The following is a 21,737-nucleotide window of genomic DNA, read 5'->3' on the forward strand; positions in this document are numbered from 1 at the left end:
CCAGCATGGCTGGCTGGGGAATTCTGGGAGTTGAAGTCCACAAGTCTTAAAGTTCCCAAGTTTGGACACCCCTGGTGTACATAGTGATTTATAGAAAGCTTCTGTAGTACACACATACATTTCTTACAGCTGGCTAAGCAGAGATAATATTGTCTCTTATAGCAATATACAACCCTAACAAATAATGCTAATGGCAGACTCTCTCCAAAAACTCTACAGAATCTCAATTCAGTGCTTGGGAATCAGTGTCCTATCCACCAGCATTGTTTCTGAAGGGCATTGAAATACAAACTCTCCCCCCATTCAAAGCGAAAATATCCAACCACATTGTGGATTGAACAGACAATGCAGTATGATACACCTTGACGCATGTCAATAGGTAAATCCACTTGAACAACATGCTTCCGATTAAAGCCAATAATATTGAAAATGGTAGCCAAACAAGGCAAGATACTTAACTTCTCTCCTTAGAAAAAGAAGGGATGAGAAACAAACTAGGCAAACATTTTTGCTATTTTCACAGGATCAACATAGGGGCTCTTATTTGGCAACTATTTATGAACAACAAAACCATTCCAACTAGAAAAATCTATCAAGTATATCTATTTAAGCCTAGGGCTTTTATGTAATACAGGTAGTCATTGATTTACAAGAGTTTGTTTAGTGACCATTCAAAGTTACAATAGCACTGAAAAATGTGACTTATGATGTTTTTCCCAGTTATGACTTTTGCAGCATCCCATTATCATGTGATCAAAATCCAAATGTTTGGCAACTGGTTCATATTTATGACCGTTTATATGCCCCAAGGTCATGTGATCACCTTTTTGTGACCTCATGACAAGCGAAGTCAATGGGGAAGCCAGATTCACTTTAAGAACTGGGCTGCTGACTTATCAAGTGTAGTGATTCACTTAACAACTGTGGCAAGAAAGGTCATAAAATGGAGCAAAACTCACTGAGCAAATGTCTCATTTAGCAACAGAAATTTGCAGCTCAATTGTGATCGTAAGTCATGGACTACCTGTATTCTCAAAGGTGAAAGACTTAACAAAAGTCTTTTGGGATCAGACAGAGGGACCACATAATATTAGGTTATATTTGCCACCTTAAGTTATTTCTAAAAATAATAAAGGCAGGATTTAAAATAAATAAATAAACAAATTATCCAGCATCCTGTTTTTCTCAACAGCAGGAAAAAAGATGCCAAGCTGCTAAGCTCTGATAGAATATTTTAAATAAAAGTAAAGTTAAATAAATCGGAAACATTTTCCCAGGATGTGTTAGAAGTATTAGGACATGCTGAAGCTGAGCACTGATCATCTATGTATCTTACCACTGAAATTTATCAAGTGAGTGTAGAAGAAAGACTCTCGATGGAATTTTTCAATGTCCAATATGGTGGGCCCCTCAAGGCTACTTCTCAAGGTTTTCTTGGAACCACTTTTGTCAGCAATGAGGGACTCTAACATGGTTCTCACCATGTAAAGCTGCATTATTAAACAGAACATCCATGACGGAGGAAAAACATACATAGCACATTAGTTGAGCTTTACTTATCTGCCAAAAGGAAGATTACTTCAATTTGCAACCTGATAAGGAAAGTAAAAAATAATTAACCTGAAGGAAACTGAAAGGGGGAAAGCACCACAATTTGCAGTGGAACAGTTCATGGCATGACATTATTTAAAAATAATAAGTAATGCCTTACCACCAAAGTTTAAAAGAGTGGGATAGATGTAGGACTGCCTCAGAAACTTGTTTATCACATGCAATAACTTTTCCATTCCCAGAGATCTGAGCTGCTTCAACAGCTCTGCATAGTTTAAGGACTCTGTCATAGAACGAACCAGGAAGAGCTAACAGAAAAGGAAAAGGCAAAAGAGGAGAAGAGAGACTGCGTTAATAAATACACAAGGGTAAATAGAGAAAAGGAGAAAGCACAAAATCAGATGAATGTACAGTGTATTAGTTTGTTAAAACATGAATAGCAAGACAATGAAGAATACAGAACCCTTTGACCAACAAGAAGTAAGAAGTTTTATTTATTCAGCCTACTCATTTCGTTATAGCACATAAAAAGATCTTAAGTTTGTTAAGGAAGCTTAACAAATAAATTCAAAGATAATTTATTTTCCTATTACAAAGATTTCTTGTTCCAACACAGCAATGTATTAATGGCAAAGAACTGAGGATGCTGCAACTAACACGAAAACTGCAAGCAATATTATTTCACAACTGATTGATTGGAATCATTTTTATTTGTCTAAATAAATAAATAGGTAGTTAGATAGAGAACTGTGAAAGAAAAGTAAAAGACACTAAAGAAAGTTCAAGAAAAGAAAGCTGATGACAGGCAACCTGTCCTGGTAAATTCTATTGAGGGTGCCACAAACATCAGTGGAACTGGACATGTAGCATACTCAAGAGCAAGTTCCCAAGCAAGAACATTTTAGTCCATACATGATGGCTATGGAATTCAGCATAGCCTTGTAGGAGTTTGACATGAGCTTAATGCAGGGGTGTCCAAACTTGGGAACTTTAAGACTTGTGGACTTCAACTCCCAGAATTCCCCAGCCAGCCAAGTCTTAAAGTTTCCAAGTTTGGATACCCCTGGCTTAATGCATATTAACCAAAAGACTATAATTATTTGGTACTTTTTTCCCTTGTGTTCTAAGCCAGATAAGCTAGAGCTTTAAAAGTTTAACTTTACAGCATATATTCAAAGGTTTAAGTGGAGAAAAACATATTCCTCTCCTTCACCTCAATATAGCAACCCACTGAAAAACCCACCAAACAGTTAAAATTTAAGGCCATGGTGTTTTTCAGGAGCAAAATCTTGAGCATATCAAAAATCTAAATCCCAATAATTTGTAGCCATCTTTGGAGCTATGACAAACTTTGTATTTAAACAAAGGATTACTTGCACTGAATAAAAAAGCAGCCAAAAAACAAACAAACCCATAATCAGCAAAGAAAATTACAAAATAGGATCCCTGATAAAATTGCCTAATCCTGATGACATTTTAAATAGATTTATTTCACCGTAATTTCTGTTGTTGGTCAGTGACACACATACAAGAATTAGTAGAGGGAGTTACCTGGGTACTGGAGGGACCTACAGCACGCCTTGGAACTTTAACATCAAAGCCACTTTTGGGATCTTTCTCTCCCCTTAGTGCAGGGTCATTAAATGGTTCGTGCCCACCTTCCCAGTCACACACAGTCTTTCTGATAGCCTGCAGGATACTAACCATAATTCAAGAGGGTTTGTGAGCATCAGGTAGTCTTAAGAACCACAAGGAACTAGATATATGCTTTCTGAAGTTATTATACACTAATAATTGTGATATTAAAATATATTAGCAATTGATAATGCTATCATTTTATAAATCATAGTCTGGAAGCATGCAAATTTTAAACCTTGAGAAAAAAATTCTTGCCACAATAAACACAAACACAACTAAAGCTTTCTTCACATGTAATATATGTGATGTTGGTAGGTGAGGACCAATCCTTGATATCTGCAACTAACATATACATTTAGATCTTCAAATTATGTTGATTCCACATAGTGTGAAAGTATATGAAATGTGATTTCTAACTGAAGTAAGAAGTTTATTTATATAAATTAGGGATGGGCAAAACATCTTGACCACATAATAGGCAGTTCTGGGATCTAGGCATAGACCAAAAATTGTTTGATTGTGGGCCTAGATCATAATTTTAGGATGTTTAGGCTGGCATTATCTAAGGGACTGCCACTTTGATCAATTTTTAAAGACCTATTACTTACTCTCAAGAAATCATAACAATTAGAGGCAAGTAGGATAAATTTATTTTCAGTGTTCTTTCCAAAGATGTATTTTACCAAAGGCTAGTGTTATGTAAACATAACTTTCTATTTTTTCTTTTTCAATTTTTGATAAATACCAGGCCTATTTTGGATTACAGGTAGTCCTTGACTTACAACAGTTCATTTAGTGACCTCTCAAAGTTACAATGGCATTGAAAAATGTTATTTATGATTGTTTTTCACAGTTACAACCTTTGCAGCATCCCCATGATCATGTGATAAAAATTCAGATGCTTGGCAACTGGTTCATATTTATGACCTTTGCTGGGTCCCAAGGTCATGTGATCACATTTTGTAACCTTCTGACAAGCCTTCTGTCAATGGGGAAGCCAGATTCACTTAACAACTGGGCTACTAACTTATCAAATGAAGTGGTTCATTCAAAATTGTGGCAATAAAGATTGTAAAATGGGGCAAAATTCACTTAACAAATATCTCACTTAACAACATAAATTTTGGGCTGATTGTGGTCATAAGTCAAGGACTACACCTATATTATATTGGCATCCAATATTGCCAACTAGTCCTGTCAATTGCAAAAGACCACACTGCTTACATCCATACACATCCTACACAAATACATTACAACATTCTAGGTTCTTGGGAAGATCTCAATGTGTATGAAACCAACACCAGCTGAAAAACTGGAAACTATGATTTCACATTGTTGTGTAAATAATAATAATAATAATAATGTTCCTCAATATTCACAAAGATAAATGCTTGAAAGAAAAAATATAATGGCATGAGATAGTGTCAGTCACTACCTTTGGATGACATTCTTCTTCTTTTTGATGGCTTGTCTTAATGGTTCTCTAAGTGTGATTTGGGCAAAGTCTTGGAGAGCAGCATAGATTGTATGACGAATGGCATGATTGAAGACACTTTCCATCCTCCCCATCAACACCTGTAATCCTTTAATCATTGCAATGACCTGCATGGGGGAGAAGGGGGAATGTTAGTTTGTCTAATGAGGCAGATTTATAGGAGGGCAAGCTAGAAATTTTGCAGAACTCATCTGCATTCTCTTACCTCTACAAGAGCAAATTTTTCTTCACTTGTATAATTATAGCGAGTTGCTCTTTCATACTCCTCAGCATTGTCAGGGCAATCTTTGTTAGAATATTTGTCAGTCGGGTGTACTAACTTCCATGAATACTGAAATCAACAAAGAAAATGAGAATGACACAGAACTGAGCAAAATAAAACAAAACTTTCCATTCACTATTGAATATATAGACTTGTACCTCTTAATTAGCAGCTGACATGGGATACATTCCACATATTCTACTTAAAAGAATAACCCTTCTATATATGCATTGCTACGTTTATCCAGGCTCCACTGAACTGGCTTGATATACAGTATCTTTCAGTCTAGAAGTATCCATCTCAATCTAGGCCAGTGTTTTTCAACCACTGTTCCGATGTTGCCTGGTGTGCCGTGGGAAAAATTGAAAAATTCAAAAAAATTCCACTTTTCTGATGTCCGGGCTGTGATTGGTCCAGACTCCAGCCTTCCTTCCCGCCCGAGCACAGTGTGCGACGTCGCGACTCGAGTCACCAGGAGGACCGGAGCAGGAGGAGACGGAGTAAATATAAAAGTAATAATAAAAGTAAGGGCTCGCCTCTTGCACACGGGCGTTCCGATCAGATCCGCCTGGCGGGGACGAGAAGCGAGGAGGCAGAAAAAGAAACGGGAGGCTAAGGAGCTTCCTCCCCGCCTCCTCCCAGCAACAATTTGCTAATTTGCTACTGCCCGCCGGCTCCCTGATAAGATTTTTGCGGGGGAGGGGGGGAGAAGCTCCTTGCCTCCGTCTCTTTTTCTCCCTCCTCGCTTCTTGGGGCTCCACCAATGGGGGAGCAAGGCCCGCCCAGCGCCAGGCTTTGGGCTAACACAGAGGTCTGCAAAGGTGGCTATTTTAAGACTGGTGGACTTCAACTCTCAGAATTCTGGGAGTTGAAGTCCACCAGTCTTAAGAGCCAATTTTGCAGATCCCTGCCTGGGCTAATATGATTGATGCCCTTGGTGGACTTCAACTCTCAGAATTCTGGGAGTTGAAGTCCACCAGTCTTAAGAGCCAATTTTGCAGATCCCTGCCTGGGCTAATATGATTGATGCCCTTGGTGGACTTCAACTCTCAGAATTCTGGGAGTTGAAGTCCACCAGTCTTAAGAGCCAATTTTGTAGATCCCTGCCTGGGCTAATATGATTGATGCCCTTGGTGGACTTCAACTCTCAGAATTCTGGGAGTTGAAGTCCACCAGTCTTAAGAGCCAATTTTGCAGATCCCTGCCTGGCCTAATATGATTGATGCCCTTGGTGGACTTCAACTGTCAGAATTCTGGGAGTTGAAGTCCACCAGTCTTAAGAGCCAATTTTGCAGATCCCTGCCTGGGCTAATATGATTGATGCCCTTGGTGGACTTCAATTCTCAGAATTCTGGGAGTTGAAGTCCACCAGTCTTAAGAGCCAATTTTGCAGATCCCTGCCTGGGCTAATATGATTGATGCCCTTGGTGGACTTCAACTCTCAGAATTCTGGGAGTTGAAGTCCACCAGTCTTAAGAGCCAATTTTGCAGATCCCTGCCTGGGCTAATATGATTGATGCCCTTGGTGGACTTCAACTCTCAGAATTCTGGGAGTTGAAGTCCACCAGTCTTAAGAGCCAATTTTGCAGATCCCTGCCTGGGCTAATATGATTGATGCCCTTGGTGGACTTCAACTCTCAGAATTCTGGGAGTTGAAGTCCACCAGTCTTAAGAGCCAATTTTGCCCAGGTTGCGCACTGAATAAAGTATTTTATAATTTTTCATATTTCTGTTTACTTACTATTTCATAATAAAGTAATTATAAAATACTTTCGTTGTGTTTATTTGATTCCTATTCAAGAGAATTACTTTATATATAGTCAATATAGGCACAGAGTTAAATTTTTTAACATTTTCTAATGGTGGTGTGCCTCGTGATTTTTTTCATGAAACAAGTGTGTTTTTGCCCAAAAAAGGTTGAAAAACACTGATCTAGGCAATTAATTGCAGCATAAGACTAGTTGCAAGTATTTAAATCCAAACTGATACTTTAAAATGTAGCATCATTACACAGCATACCAGAATCAAATATAATGCAGCAAAATAATATTAATATTTCTGTCATGGTACATTTCAAAAGGCAGTTATTAATTTGCTTATATATATATTAAGTACCAATGCTATAAAATCACTCAAAATAACCCCTATCATTAAGAAAAAAAAACTCCTATAATTTGTTGTGAATTGTAAGTGAAGTTATGCTGATGGATATCACAGAGTTTAATACCCTTTCCCAGAGTTAAGACATCAAGTTCTATGTGAACTTCTTTTGTCTTGATCTCTTGTTCTGTTTGAGAAATCCCAACTTTACAAGACTATCAGAGTAACTTCTGTTAACAGATATATTATAAGCAACATTTATTCATGGATGTCCTCCAGAAATTTATAAAAATATCCTATGTTATAAATAACAGGCTATACATTAAATGAAGTGCCTATGACACATATGGTGGACAACGTTTTGAGATAGGTGCTATAGTTTCCGTTTAAAAAAAGCTGAAAGGGGGGGGGCTACAAGGGCACGCCTGGTGTCGAAGTGAGTCCCTAACATAACCATTCACAAATTTATTGTCTTGTTTATTGTAAATTATTATGAATGGGAAAGTGTTATTTTACACAAAATAGTCATCGGAAGCCTAACACACCTATTTTACATTGTACAAGAAATTAAACACTGAAAAAGCAATTATCCTACAAAGAAATCCACCATTTTGCCGCTGAATTGGCAGAGTTTGATCTTGGGCTGCCAATGCAGACTGACTTTTTTGGTACTCTGCAGATGTCCTGTGCTGACACAGAAGGTGTGCCTCTGAAATACTGCTTTTGAGATGGGACCGTATCATAGTACAAAACTATTTACATGTGTATTCAAAGGTCTACAATAACAATGAAGGTGATTGGTCAAATATGTGGGCCTGGCCTGGCCTGGCAATTTCTGAGATTATTCTATTGTATGGGCCCTCTGCTAGAAGGAATAACTAACAATTATTCCTTCTAGCAAAGGGCCCATACAACAGAATAACCTTGCAGATTTCCAGGCCAGGCCCATATTTGTCATCAGTTGTGTTGTGGATGGGCCCAACACAACTACTACTTTTGCTATGTTTTCATGTGATTTTGATAAAGAGAAACTTGGGTCCTCAAACCATGTTGAGTTAATTGGTGAAAAAAATGCTTCACAATTCAACAAATGTGATATTTGGCCACAATAGCTATGATAATTTTAGATCTGCAGAAGATATGACTATTCATGTTGTGATTCTTAATTCATTTATGTTGGACTGGAAATAACCAATAAGATTTTATTACTAAAATGCAACCTAAGATTACAATTATATATTTTTTCTTAATTTCTCCTTTAAAACTTCCTATCTATTTTTTCCACATACCACTTCCATAACATGTGCACTCCACTGTGATAGAAGTTGGAGACCCTGAAGAGAAAGATCAAAAAGTTTCCGATACTCAGCATCTGTTTTCTGAGCTTCTTGACGTCCTGATCCAGTCACCACCTACAAAGGACGTATGACTGTTAAATGATTTTATATAAAATGAAAGCCAGGTTTAAATGCAAAGAACCAACACGTACAAAGAATTATTTTTATTCAAATTAAATGAGAATTTGTGATGGTCCAATATTATCTCTATTCATTTGATACCCTCAAAATATGTGGCTTTACAAAAGTAATGTCCACCATCTAAAAGAACTGGTCTAGTTAGATAAGCAATTTGGAAATTAAGTGAATCTGTTCCACAGCAGTCTATATTCTTACAAGGTTTCTTCATGTAAAGAGCATGAATGTCAACATGGAGCAGGAGAATATATTAATTTATAAATAGAATGCATTTATATCACTACTTCTTCATACAAGGTTATTTTGATCTAGTATCCTTTTGGCTTGGTGCAAGGGTGGGGTAGAATAGGAAGTATACTTAGAAAACCAGGTATAAAAATCTTTTGCTGATGGTTTCAGTTACATTTCAACACCCAAGGGACAATGCCCCAAAACATTTGGGAATGGAATCCAACAATACTCAAAACTCTTATCAATTGACATCATGTTGTTTATGCAATTAACAAATCTCTGCCCAGATTTTAAGAAAAAGCCATCTTCAAAAAGAAATTGTTATAAAACAGGAATTCAGAAATCTGAATTCATAAGCAGAATTGAACTTCATACCCGGAGTAAATCTTCTATTGACATAGAATAGGAATAAGTTTAAATGATCTCTAAAAGGAAGTTACATACTAGAGTCTCTTGAGTGAAGCATGCAAAATAATTGGTCATAATGTAAAATTACCTCTGCTTAAAATGTGCTCCCCACTAATCCACATACCTCATTATTGCTGTAACGAGCCAGTTCTGAAATAAAACGCATGTGATCATCTCTTATCTGGATCATTTGCTCACAGATGTTGTATTGGGGACTACTGCCAGAAGAAGTACATGTCCATCTGCAAGAGAAACACAAAATGTGAAATGATCACACTAACGAGAAGGAGGAAACTTCCAATTAATAATTATTTCAAAACATTTTGAAACTACTTTTGCAGGAACTAGATGATGTACAAGTATCCCCCATTTAAATATAATTTAAAACATAAAGTAACATAGCCAATCCTAACAATTACCAGTAATACAATTTTAAAGGCTATATGAAGAAGATGCAACTCAATCAGACTCAATGTTTTAGGAATGTATAAGAAAAGCAAGCTCCTGTAAATAGGAGCAACTTAAAACAGATCGCTCCTGAAGAACTTCATGTTCAAGCACATCTACTCCCTCAGACACATTTAAATCTTTAAATATTAAAACCAAAACTCCAAAATGAGATCAGAAAATAGTGAAAAAGTGAAATAGTGAAAAAAGAATAAATTGGCACAGTGAATGTTATACTTTCCAAAGTTTGCTTAATATTTAGGAGAAATTAAATACAAGTGCGAAGAGAAAAGATCAGGCCAACATAGCTTCGGCCGGGTCTACCCAATACGAAGAGGAAACATGTCAGCAATTTGGGGAGTGGCTTCAAGCTGGCCATGCCCATCCCCCCCCCCCCGATCCACCACAGCCGATGCAGCCCTCAATGAAATTGTGTTTGACAATCCTGATCTAACTCTTTAGTAGTTGCTATCAAGATAACATACATTACCCTATATCATGATTTTAAGTGAGATATAATAATGCTGATAATAATATAAAGCAATTCTACAGCATGCTTTACAAAGATAGCGGGATATTTTTCACTCTTACCTAGATTTATTCTCCTCGTAATGAGCGCTAGTTTTAATGTATCTTGCCAGTTCAATCTGCATGTCACCAAACAGTGGAACTACTTGCAGCTGCTATATAAGAAAAAAAAATGCAAATCTTACACATATTTCATGCTCCCATATTTTTCAAATAAGCTGCTTAGATACCATTAAAATGTATGCAATTATAACAAAACAATCATAAAATCATGGATCCAAGTAAGAACATCATTTAAAACAATGTGCACAAAATTCAATACAATGTAATTTTGCTATAATAAATAATTGTCTTTTCCAAAACCTCATAAATAGATTGATGCCAGTAATGATACCCAGTATATCAACACCATTCAACTATTCCAATTAAAAAGTCAGGCATAAACATCCACAGGGCAAAATGTCTCCTGAACAGGTTCTATGGCTGAATTATTATCTCTTTCAAGCATAACAGGTGGGTATATAATCAGAGCTTGGAAAGCTTTCAATGTGTAAACAACCAAGTATCTTAAAAATATTTTGCAGTTTATGGCATTTTTTTTCTGTACAGTACAAAATTGACCCTTATAAACCTGTTGTTTGGTTGCCAAGGATTCAGCCTGTTGCATAAGACACGAAGATATTCATAAAAATACATTACTACTCATATTAACAATTATTCACGAACCTTAAAAAACTTGTCAATCTTTGTGAGATTTATCCTCTTTTTGGCATCTAATTTATAGATGTTACTGACACTTCCATCCATCAGGTATAAACCAAAACCCATCACCTATTAAAAAAAAAGAACATAGGAATATTGCTTGCAGATAAGAATAAAAGTCTATTTATCGGAAGCATTTTACCTTGCTGTTCAGCCCAAAGAAGCTCTAAGAAGAGTTTACAAGAATTAGTAATAGGACAGTTGTTGTATGGGAGTTTACAATCCAAGAGACATGGCATAAAGTAGATCAGAAGAAAGAGAAAAAAATGATTACACCAGAAACAATAAAAGTAGGCAGCTGAATTTCTTTCATATTTAACAAAAATGCTAAAAACCAGAGATATTGTTCTCTGGTAAAGTGGCACAATATGCACTGGGATCAATAAAACATGCTAACCAAGCCTTTTATAATATGCAATTAAATACTGGGTGATATATGCTTTAGAAACCTCTGTGTTAGCCTCTTTGCATAGTCTCTACTTGTTCAATTTTAAAGACGACTACCACCACTGAGAATTAAATGCACTTCTATTTTCAAAAATTATTATGTTCATTTTACTAAAAATCAGTGCAATTAATAAATGCTGAATCAATTTGTTCCACTAACCACTGAATCCAAAACATTTACTTCTGCAATTCGTTTACTACCTATGACCAAATTGCTTTGATATATTCATTCCATTCTGGTCTTTTCATCTGAGGGAAGGGAAGGGAGGGGAAGGAAAGGGAAGGAAAGGAAAGGAAGAGAGATTTGTAGGAGACAATAAAAAGATATAAATATTTCAGTAGAATAATTGTTCTGATGTATTAGCATTTCAAGTGAACTCTTTGCCAGCACATCCCCCCACACCATCTCACCCTGTTTTTATAGTTTCCAGCAATATAACTTACTTTTAGAAGCATATGCTTCTCATTGGGCGTTAGGTACATTTTGTTTTCATAATAATCTACACATAGATTCACAATATCAGCTAGTAGTTCTTCATAACCAGGAATTACTTCCAGTTGTTGCTGTAAAGACTAGAATAAAGCAAAACATGTGATTTAACGTTGTCTTAAATCATACTAAAACAATGAAAAGCGAATCAATGAATACCATACACTATTATTAAAATACCAGGTTAGAAGTGCCTATCCTTTTACTTTACACAGCAAAAAATGGAATTTTGTAAATGTAATGTAAACTTGAATAATGTAAATTCAAATAATAGATTAATGGTTAATTTATATAATGTTAGTGTTAAATGTAAAACATACTTGTGTAATCTTGTTGTGATTGGCAAGAAACATGGAAAGATTCTGGGATTCTTGGATAGATTGAGGATCAGCCATTTTACGTAAAAACTGGGCCGCCCTTTCAAGGAAAAAAGGGAAAATTAGTTAAATCTACAAAAATAATTCTAATTATACCATTTTATGATTTCCCGGATTCTTCAGCAAATTGTTTATATCTATAAGTTAATGTTATTTCACAATCGGTTATATAAATTAATAAACAGAGGCTGTATCTTTAATAAATCAGTATAAGTATAATCTTTATTGTCATTGTACTTAAATACAACGAAATTGGTTGTAAAAAGGAAAGATTCATAGTAGCTACAATACCTGTGACTATATATTCTTATCTTCCTGGACTGTAATCCTGAGATTTTTCTAGGGTTTCCATTTAAATCCTATGTCCTGCCACATGCAACACTTTTTAAATCAACCAAGGTTACAATCTGCTCAGGTTCAGTGAATGAGTAATAAGAAAAAAAGCTAATCACAATGTGAAAATAAAGCCATGGTATTACTATAGTTTATTATATTATAAAATATTATAGTTTTAATCACAGTAAAAATGTAGTATTCAATTCAGCAACCAAACCTGTTTACACATGATACATATGCAAGCAGAAATGCTTTTCTATTAACTGAAAAGGCGAACCTTCTTCCTTGGTGATTGCTAATGCTGAGAAGTAGACACTGAAAATACTTCATCTAAGAAAGTAACTGGAATTAGTAAATTAGTCCTTAACAATCACGGCTATGTGAAAAGAAAAGAAAATATTCTAATTTTGGGTCTCTCTTCTGCTGACTAATTAAATAAAGAATAGACACATTGCCCAAAATCAATAGTCTTCCTTTCTCTGTTGCTTATTCTTCTTATTAAGTCCCTATTTAGATATTTCATATTATTAACCTATCTTTGGTAAGAATAAAAGTGGATTTAAAAACATGTAACCAAAATAGACTGAAATGCAAGCTATCACTCTTAAATTCTGTGAACTGTTTTATTACAGGTAGTCCTTGACTTATGTTCATTTTGTGACCACTTGAAGTTACATAAGCACTGAAAAAAGTGACTAATGACCGTTTTTCACACTTACAACCATTACAATGTCCCTATGGCTACACCACATCAAAATTTAGATGCTTGGCAACTGACTCATGTTTATGACTGTTGCAGTGTCCCAGGATCGTGTGATCACCTTTTGTGACCTTTTGACAAGCAGAGTCAATGGGGAAGCCAGATTCACTTAACAACTGTGTTACTAAATTAACAATGGCAGCAAGTCATTTAACATCTGTGGCAACAAAGGTCATAAAATGGGGTAAAATTAATTTAACAATTGTCTCACTTAGCAACAGAAATGTTGAGCTCAATTGTGGTTGTAAGTCGAGGACTACCTATATACCGAAGTTGTACTAGTACAGAAGAAAAGGAGTAGTAAAATAGTACTTTCAACAACCTGATATATTTAAGGCTTCAAAGACGCTACCATGACACTTAAAGGAATGGAAATTGAAACTCCCATCTAATATGTAATAAATAGGTAATATGTAATAAAAATATCAGATAATGAAGTGAAAACAGAAGTTTGCCATTTTCAGTTGCCAGCTGAAAGCTGATTTTAAAAAAGTATCAGGTAGTCTTCATTTCCCAAACCACAAAGGTAACAGCAGATCGTGAATGCAAGAGCAAACAAAAAACACTGGGGGGCCCTTGGATTCCTACAAGGAAATCTTGCACATAATGTATTTGTCGAAGACAAGACGAAGGAAGGAGGAAGGCGTTAATGAGCCCATTAATTAATAATTACCGTATTTTTCGGAGTATAAGACACACCTTTTTCCCTCAAAAAAGAGGCTGAAAATCTGGGTGCGTCTTATACACTGAATGCAGCATTTTTTTGCGTCCTGAAACCCCGCCCCCTCACCAAAATGGCTGTGCATAGCCTTTAGGAGGCTTCAGAGTGCTCCTGGGGGCTGGGGAGGGCAGAAATGAGCAAAAAATGGACCATTTTTGCTCAATTTTGCCTCCCCAGCCCCCAGGAGCACTTTATAAGCTTCCTAATGCCCTTTTTTGGACAAAAAACGGGCCCGTTTTTATGAAAAATGGGCCGTTTTGGGGAGGTTTGCAGAGTGCAAGAACTTTTTTTTTTATTTGCCTCTTCAAAACCTTGGTGCATCTTATACTTTGAAAAATACAGTATAATTAACATCATAATCAACCACCTGGCTCATTCCTGTCAGGCAAATTTTGGCAAACGTAATCTCAGAAGGGATGGTTTTGTGCAGCTTGTAAAAATTCAGAAGTCCAAATGTATGCAATGAATATTGTGCATTTTACTCTAGCAAAATATAAGACCTTACACATACCATACATGCTCTTCCTGTGTTGGCAGGAAAAAAAAAACATCTTTAATGAACTGAAAACATGATGAACTGAGTGGCTGGTTTTGCTGAAGTATTGTGGCACAAACCTTCCCACAAATCATAAGTGACAGCTTTCTGCCATCATGACAGATTTACAATATTCAGTATTTAGTCTAAGTGAAGGGAAAATGGAAAGCAGAACATTTATCTACATGATCCAGAGGTAACAATTCAGTAAAACTGTTAGAGCCATGTCTTTAACAAATGTTTAGCTTTATTAATATTTCAATCTGAACCTAATTATGAAGTTATTTTGCCCAGATGAAATATATAAAATAAAACAATCGTATCAAATTCTGTGTATATCTTTTCAACAAGAATAATACCATATGACTAAAGCAAATTACTGTCACCTTGTGGTCTACTTTTTCCAGTCTACTTTTATTTTAAATAGTATTTTTCCCCTAATTGGAAAATCCTGCAGAGTGAGTCCATTTTAAATATATACTGTGGTTCGCTGGTAACTAGCTCCATTTAAATAAAATAAAATATATTGCAATGATTTGTATTATTGTTAGAGAGAGCAAGCATCTGAAGCAGATTTTAATCATATGTTTTAGTCAAATGAACTATTCATTCATTCATTTAATTTTTACGCCACCCATCTCCCCTATAAGATGATTCTGGGTGGCATATCCATTAGCCTGGATTGATGCCTTATGGAATATTTAATAAAAGACCTGCTACCCGTTACTGAGAAATTCTAGTTATTGATGTACTATTTAGAAAACATATTTAAATTTCCAACATATATTCATTCTACCAATATCAGCAAAGTAGACACTGTAAAACACAGTAGAGCATTAGAAATATCTAAATGTATGAACTGGTATAGAAAACATGACAATCAGGTTCACCCTATTTGTGTTTTGCAAAGCCTTTAAGGCCTATTTTGCTATTGAACGTGGAGCCCCGATTATATGGGTGAGTCTGTTTCTGGGTTGTATTAACTGAGAAGTTAATTGTAGGTTGTTTGTTGAGCTGCTGTTTATTTATGTTTTTATACATTTATAATGAATTATATTCATTATTGTACTTGTTACTTTTTAAAAAACCTCTCACCGCTTGTAGGCTGAATGGTCATTCTTCACACTGCATTTCATATTTTTCAGCTCATCTAAAACAGCAAACATGTTGATAAATTTTCCAAGAGTGAGCAAATAAGCTTCAGATACAAAGTCTTTCCTCCTTTCTGCATGACACAAACGTTTCACCTCTCCACAGAATCTTTCAATGGCATTTCTCTGTGCATAAAAATAAATCCATATTTTAAAAAAACAGCACAAATGGCAAGCTATTTCCCTCTTAATTGCAAGTACAATATGATGCCAATAGAACCAGACTATATACACAAATTGCATTAATCGGATTTTTCCAGACACATTCAAAAACTCATTGTGAGACTTCTTTATTTAGAACAATATCTATTTTCTATTCAACAGATAAGGTATGGCAGGGACAATACCAGAATAGAAGGATTAAAAAAGGGGGGTGGGGTGGGATGTTGGACAGAGAGATGCTAATAATTAACAACTATTTACCTGAAAATACATAAAATTCATCAGCTTGGTGACCTCTGGTTCAAGTACTTCCACAGTTTTTTCATAAATTTCCACTCTATTAGGCTGCTCATTACATTTTACCTGAAAAGGAAGAAAAGTTAAAGAAAAACACATTTCCGATTTTAAATCATGTTCTGCCATATAAAATGGCTTCATTTTTAAACGCAACATCTTATACTCTTTTTTTATTAGTAATAACAGTTTTCACAAATATTTGATTTCATAAATATTTTACATGAGTGACGGTTTTTAAGATTGATGAATTATATAAATAAAAAACCTGGTGGGCATATTCTTTCCCTGGAATCGGAGCATATATCTTTCAGTCCCAAGGATCTTATAAACACTTAGGGACTGACTAATTCTTTCTTCTTCTTGTGCCATATCCGTCATCAGATGTTGGTGAATCATGTTGGCTATTTTTAACAACAGCCACGTGAAAAAATGCTGTTGAGTTTTGTCAAAGCAGTCCCTTAGATTTTGAAGCCATGATGTTCTTCTTCTCCCTGGGCCTCATTTGACTTCAATCTTTCCTTGGAGGATTAAGTGAAATGTGCCGTATTTTTCTGGGTGTCACATCACATGCCTAAAATATTCTAACTTTTGCTTTTTTATGATCTCCCTTGGCTTTCCCAGGTGGCTTAACTTTCGGACTAATTACTTTGTTGGAAATAAGAGAAAGCAATATTGATTTCAATGAAATTATTTTTTTTCTCAAGAATATTTTTCTGTAACTTTTGGAACTATCAGCAAAGTAGAACACATTTCATCAAATTCAACAATGTCCAATTTATGCTTTCTTTTTTAATGGAAGTTCAAGAGTTTTTCAAAAAATGTTTTAGTCATTCCTACACAATGTAGGAGCAATGTAGGAGCAATGTAGGAGCACACAGTTGGTCTTTTATGATTCTAATAAGAAACAGAAAATGCCATTGTCAAGACATGAGGCTGTATTTTTTTTCCTCTCATTACTAGGTTATAATAATATAAAACTAGTTGGAGGAAAAGAGAAATTCACAAAGGTGTCCATTTCCATAATAAAAGAGTCCTCAAATGAACTTGTCTAGGACTAGAGCAGGACTAGAGATGTTCTGCAATATCTCCCTCTTATGCCAGGATATGCTTTAAAAGAAAAGTTATCCCCAGATGATGAAGAAACAAGTATATTTGCAATTTTTGAACTGCAGCCAAATTTAGCAGCAGATGGGCTGCAATTAGACCTAAGTGTTTAGTCTGTTGGATAGGCAAACTGAAGAAAATAAATGGTCTTCTGCTCACTGGGGTTGAAAAGGAAAGATTGAATGATCAAGAATGTATGCACAGAAGCACAGTTTCCCAAACCATTTCTTCCCTACATATCAAAGATTCTATATTGTCAATGCAAGATTAAAAAATAGGGAGATACACTAAATTTTAAAAGAAGCCTGTGTATACTGCTGCTACTCCAGTGTTAATTCTATTTCTTGGCTAAAAGCCTGTGGATAGAAGCAATACATAGGGGAGGAGGAAGAGCTCCACCAGATGTTAGCATCTATCTGATCCTGGCTGACTTTGAAGACCTAAGCAGGAAAGAACTGGATTATTACTGGTTTATTGTTGATAGAAGGCAGCTAGGCAATTCCAGCTAGGCTAAACTTTTTTGAAAAAAATCTAAAAGCCCAAAAACGGCAATATCAAACTACTTCCATACTGTTGTGACATCCGGAGGACACTTCATGAGGAGACTGAAAATGGAGAAATCTGAGGATTTCTCATTTGGATATCCCATTTGATATTATTACAATTCTTCAAATTTAAAAGTGTGTGAGTATATGAATGTGAAAAGTAGCAAAAGAAGAGAAATAATAAAACATGATTTTTATCTCTCTAGAATGATTTTATAAATAGTCAGAGAGATTAAATTGGGTTGATTTCAAACGTCAACATGGATATCATTCCAAAAGATTGCAAGACAGTTTTTACTTATCCTTGAATCCAAGATTCTTCCACATATTTTCTGGGACTAGAGAAACATATTGGAAAGGGTCATGCATGTTGCCTCTTAAAAACATGAATGATATATTTTTGACCATGAAGGCAATAAAGGGCACTTTGGATCTGCTTCATAAAGAAAGAGATGTCTAGTTGGTTGGTATTCTCAACATCTGTGCAACTGAAAAGGGGAGGGGTACGGGGAATCTTCTTTTATGTTTGTCCAATGTATTTCTAGTTCAATTCTTCCATCTAAACTCAGTGGTTTTAGTAATTATGTCTAAAAAGCCTGAAATGATTAATAGGTCACTGAAAGCATTTATGTGTGGTAAATGTATTATTAAGGTATACAATAATACAACCTATAAGCAAAAAGCTCAGAGACTGACCCATTTATAGAAGATCTCTTATTCTTATGCAACTGTAAGATATTATTTATCTATAAGTCTCTATGGGGCATTACAGTAATAATCCGAAATTATTCTACCTGCGGGATAGCTCTTGAACAGCTTCTCCACGTGTATAGCATAACAGCATATTCTTGACCTTCTTCCAACATTACATTCTGTAATAAAACCAAAGCTAATATGTAAGGTATAAAATATACAGAAATGATCAGGCTAACAGAGATGAAAAAAATGAACATATTTTGCATAATTTCTCTAAATCTTAAGCACATCAACAAAGAAATGTACTTCTTAATTAAGTTAGAAGCCCCAATTCTTCCATCTCATTTAAAACCAGATCTATTAAGATAATTATTACTGTTGCAAACAATATTGAGCATCCTGTCAAAAAATGAAAAGGGGAGGTTTATTAGGATGCTGAACTAGTATGTGCCTAAGGCAAAATTATTACTTTAAAGCAAACTCACAGACTTGTCTAGATCCTACATAAGAAGCTACTTTCCAGAAGATCAGATTACTTGATCATCTGTATCCCTATTCTAACCAAAAGATTCCCAAAATCTCAGGCAAAAGTCTTTCATATCACTTGCTACCTGGCATTCTTTTAAATTGGAGGTGCTAAGGGGAGAACCTAGGGCTTCTGCACAAAACCTGTATCATTGCATGTGTTCCTATCACAACCACATCTGCCACTTTGGACAGAACTTTTTTTTTCCAGATTTTAATTAAGGGCTATTTTATACCTTAAGCAAGAATCGTACCTATACCGCCCTTTCACAGTTCTCATAAGTAACTCAACCTTAGGAGTGTGAGGAAAATTTAGAAGCTAATGAAGTTACTAAATCCTGATCCATGGCAACAAGAATGCATTAGCTTATTATACAGTACATTCCTGAAACTTCTACACTGTTTCAGTGATAAGAATTGATCTTATAAGACAGAGACTCTAATCCACGGGTGTCAAACTTGTGGTGTCACATTGCCATCACGTAACATATCGTAACTTTTTTCCCTTCGCAGAGCTGGGGTGGGCGTGGCCTGCGTATGATGCAGTTTGACACCCCTGCTCTAATCCAATTTTCTCAGAGTAACATTCAAGCCTGCAAGAACAGTATTGCTAGGTATGTCCTGTCTCCAAGAGACTGGACATCAATGGACAGAATAGTCCGGAATAGTATAGGATTCCCTGATTCAGCAGGGTATTGGATTAGAAGACTTCCAAGGTCCCTTCCAACTGCGTTATACTGTTACTGTATACAAAGATGAAGTACAGAAGTGAGTGATTACACAAAAAAGCTCTCAGAGATTAATGATCGACTCAGTCACTCTTGCTGTCAAGTGGGCCTTCCTTCTGACTGAACTATATGCAGTTTAGGTGTAAGTTTGCCGAATGAGGAAACACCTTTGCCTAATGTGTTCCTGTAATTCTGCACACTGTCCTGGACTTGAATTGATTTATTGGATTTTGATTTAGTTATTCTTTGCCTTTGTCTTTTCTTCTCCATTTTCACCTGGCAGCATTTTAAACTGTTTCTGGTTATTTTCCATCAACCATCTTTTTCTTCTATTCTAACATCTCTAAATTTTAAGAGGCTGCCTGGAGAAGTAATTGATTAGCAGAAGCTTTAGATTTGCTTCCACTTTTCTACAGCTATGGCCTGAGTAAAACCAATGATAGCTTTAGGATTAATAACAATAACCTGGTATTACATTGCTATCTCAATGACCAAAACATTTAAACTTGCACTTTAACCCAAAGAACTCTGGGGCTGTTTCCCACAATGCTAAAAAATTATTACAGATCACATGAACACACATAAACATTCCTAGAACAGATGATAATTGTGTATCATTGCTAAGAATGAGATATTTATAAAATAAATATTATTCTCAACTAGTTACAAATAATTCCTAAATACATGAAATATTTCTAGATGAAGCAAATGAACAAATTTAATTCTTTATTTCTTTCTAGTACCCTATTTGTCGAAAATAAGACCTCCCTAGACAATAAGCCCAATTGGCTTTTGAAATAACCCCCCCCCCCCGAAAATAAAAAACTGCCTGAAAATATTGCAACACAGCAGCATTCTGGAAGTGACCCCGCTCGCAGCCCCCTGCACCTCAAAAATAATAAGACCTCCCCAAAAATAAGGCCACACGCTTATTTCGGGAGTCAAAAGAAAATAAGACCCTGCCTTATTTTCAGGAAAACACCATATAATCAAGTTCTACCTGAAGGAAATTCATTATGCCTACTGTTGCTGTTGTAAAGACATTATAGAAAAATATATTTACCATATTAGAATGAACAGTTGCTTGTTCAATATATCTTGCAATGCCTGTGACAAACGCATTCCTGTCTTCGAAATTGGTGTTGAAATTTGGCTGTGTGGGATGAAAAATAATCCAAAATAATCAATAACCATGAAAAAATGATTCAGCTGTGTTAATCTAGAATACTTCTAGGTATTACATTTTCCAGCGAATATTTATTTTAACAAAAATCATACCTGATAAAGCAATGATGATGGAGGGGGCTCAATGCATGGTTGTTGATCAGGCAGTGGCAATTCTTCCAGGAGATCTACATTGGACAAAGCATCCTCGAGAGTAACTTGGGCAGTCATTCTGATTCTATAAAAAGAAGGCAGATATTTTAAAAATCATAACAGATTGTGATGAATATGGAAACTGACAATCTAAAAAATAGACTCCCTTTTAAAAGAGAAAACTCAACCTGCATTTACCCCCATTCACTTTTTGAAAATAGTTTCATCAACTGTAGGAAGTATTTAATATAAGTATTCACTAATTAAAGATGACAGTCAACAGTCATCGCATGACTATCACACTGAGAAAGAAAAATCATAATGTGTACTGTCCAACTTAAGGTGACTTAATCAAATTTCTAAAGCTGTAATAAGTAAATGTACAATGTCTCACATAAATATACTGTGGTTAAGCTATTACAAATTCAGTCAGAAAAAAGCAACCAAACCACATCATACTGTATATTAATGCAATTTGTAAACTACAACTGCATAGGATAAGTACAAATTTAGGCAGTAGAATGATTATATCATTTTCTCAACTAGCAGGCAAATAAACAATCTAATCCTTGGACTACTTCTATAATGTAGAAAAATGCAATAGTCACCTAACAAATCAATAAGGTTCTATTTTTTTGCTCAATTTTTT

At 35.5% G+C, this 21,737-nt stretch overlaps 1 protein-coding gene across 2 annotated transcripts in view; it reads right to left on the reverse strand.

Moving 5' to 3' along the window:
* CYFIP1 (cytoplasmic FMR1 interacting protein 1) overlaps positions 1–21,737 on the reverse strand; it is a 51,676-nt gene that overhangs the window by 19,747 nt on the left and 10,192 nt on the right. Inside the window, exons 2-16 of one of the 2 annotated variants that reach the window (XM_081947656.1) lie at positions 21,050–21,173; positions 20,835–20,924; positions 18,617–18,694; positions 16,138–16,239; positions 15,659–15,840; positions 12,155–12,251; positions 11,789–11,917; positions 10,862–10,966; positions 10,199–10,290; positions 9,285–9,402; positions 8,336–8,458; positions 4,890–5,015; positions 4,625–4,791; positions 3,103–3,250; positions 1,712–1,859 (exon numbers count right to left, since the gene is read on the reverse strand). In XM_081947656.1, coding sequence (XP_081803782.1) covers positions 1,712–1,859; positions 3,103–3,250; positions 4,625–4,791; positions 4,890–5,015; positions 8,336–8,458; positions 9,285–9,402; positions 10,199–10,290; positions 10,862–10,966; positions 11,789–11,917; positions 12,155–12,251; positions 15,659–15,840; positions 16,138–16,239; positions 18,617–18,694; positions 20,835–20,924; positions 21,050–21,166 — 1,822 coding nt within the window. In that variant the 5' untranslated portion in view covers positions 21,167–21,173. Of the gene's footprint in view, positions 1–1,336; positions 1,491–1,711; positions 1,860–3,102; positions 3,251–4,624; positions 4,792–4,889; positions 5,016–8,335; positions 8,459–9,284; positions 9,403–10,198; positions 10,291–10,861; positions 10,967–11,788; positions 11,918–12,154; positions 12,252–15,658; positions 15,841–16,137; positions 16,240–18,616; positions 18,695–20,834; positions 20,925–21,049; positions 21,174–21,737 lie in introns of both variants that reach the window. The other variant, XM_081947655.1, reaches the window with a different exon arrangement.

The sequence above is a fragment of the Natrix helvetica genome (assembly GCF_964273705.1).
Source record: "Natrix helvetica genome assembly, chromosome: 3".
NCBI lineage: Eukaryota > Metazoa > Chordata > Lepidosauria > Squamata > Natricidae > Natrix > Natrix helvetica.